The sequence below is a fragment of the Frankliniella occidentalis genome, unplaced genomic scaffold (genome assembly GCF_000697945.3).
Source record: "Frankliniella occidentalis isolate FOCC.00 unplaced genomic scaffold, Focc_3.1 Scaffold82, whole genome shotgun sequence".
Classification (NCBI taxonomy): domain Eukaryota; kingdom Metazoa; phylum Arthropoda; class Insecta; order Thysanoptera; family Thripidae; genus Frankliniella; species Frankliniella occidentalis.
The window spans coordinates 416,595-418,028 of NW_026267212.1; the positions used below are offsets into that span (position 1 = coordinate 416,595).

General features: G+C 35.2%; 1 protein-coding gene across 1 annotated transcript; it reads left to right on the plus strand.

Moving 5' to 3' along the window:
- Positions 1 to 51: 51 nt before the first annotated feature.
- Positions 52 to 1,428, plus strand: LOC127749719 (E3 ubiquitin-protein ligase mib1-like). Its single transcript, XM_052269091.1, has 2 exons — positions 52 to 244; positions 334 to 1,428. Exons 1-2 carry the CDS (start codon positions 155 to 157, stop codon positions 475 to 477), a joined length of 234 nt encoding a protein of 77 aa, XP_052125051.1. The 5' UTR covers positions 52 to 154; the 3' UTR covers positions 478 to 1,428.
- Positions 1,429 to 1,434: the final 6 nt, after the last annotated feature.

Below are 1,434 nucleotides of genomic sequence, written 5' to 3' on the forward strand. Positions count from 1 at the left end.
ATAAATAATGTTGTTGTGCTGTTCCTTTGCTAATTCCATACTTCAAAGTTTGAATGCCTTAATATTTTTTTTCTTAATTTTCCTCTACATGTAATGATTTACAGTTCATCCGTTATTTTTGTCTACAGTAGTGGGAGCCGCAGAGCCACGACCAATGCAAGGAAATTTGATGAACAATGGAAGCCATGACACATCCAATGACATACAGAAATTGCAACAAGAGCTGCAGGACATCAAAGAACAAGTAAGTACCCTCAAATTTAATAAGTTTCGTTTATCTATTATTTAAATTTTCTTTAACTTTGTTTTTGACTGCTGTCTATCTATTTTCAGACTATGTGCCCTGTCTGTCTTGACCGGCTTAAAAACATGATATTTATGTGTGGCCATGGAACCTGCCAGATGTGTGGAGACCAAATGTCAGAATGTCCAATATGTCGAAAACCAGTAGAAAAGCGGATTCTCTTGTATCACTGATCAACAAGATTTCGGCATCGGTCCTCGCAGCGACTGATGCCGAATTCCCGGAGCCACTCTGCGGACAGGCCCCAGCTGCGAAATGCAGTTTTACATGCCACTGTTGAGAGAACAATGACTCTCAATAGAAGAGTTCTTCCTGCAGGACGCATTCCAGTTCCTCCCCCTCGTGTTCCTCCATTGAAACCAAAGGAGCTGGTGGTGAAACTGCCTCCAAGCGCCAATGATTCATAACAGACATTTATCTGAACATTCAAAATGATTTGTAAGGACCTCTTAGCCAGATATAGTGGTGAAGATACCTACAGTGTATACATACCTTATCCAGGATCCTTTGAAAAGAACACCACTCATTATAAAAACTTCGGGATAGTCATTTATTAGTGTTGCAGAATATGACGAGAAATTTTCTGCCTTTGAGGCAAGCATAATAATTATTTTCAAATGTAAATGTGCTCATTCAAATATTTAAAAAGTACTCTATTGTCCTTTGATAGCAATTTTTTTTCTTTTCTTTTTTTAGTGCTCTTATGTAACACAAATCGATTTGAGCAAGTTATATAGTAATTTTATTCCTTGTTGTATTTTGCTGGTTTTATAATCATGTTGTTTTTGTGATCTAGCTTTGTTAAAGAAGTTATGATATATGCTTGTGGTAAATTCACACATCTCATTTCACAAAAGAAAAAATGAATTTTCAAGGTCTTCTCATTGTTGAGTTTTTATCAGTGCCTTTTTGTATTCCTGTTGACTTTTGTTTCAGTAAAACCTGTAGATTATAGTGAACTTTTATGCTAAATCATTAGTTTAATTCTTTTCTTGGAAAGTTTGGATTGATGGTGATGATGTATTAAAGCCTTATTTGACGTGGAGCACTATCTCTTACATTCATTGTGAATTCAAATATTTGACTGATAAAATGTTTGTGTAAACCTTTAATTATAAGAGATTTTATAT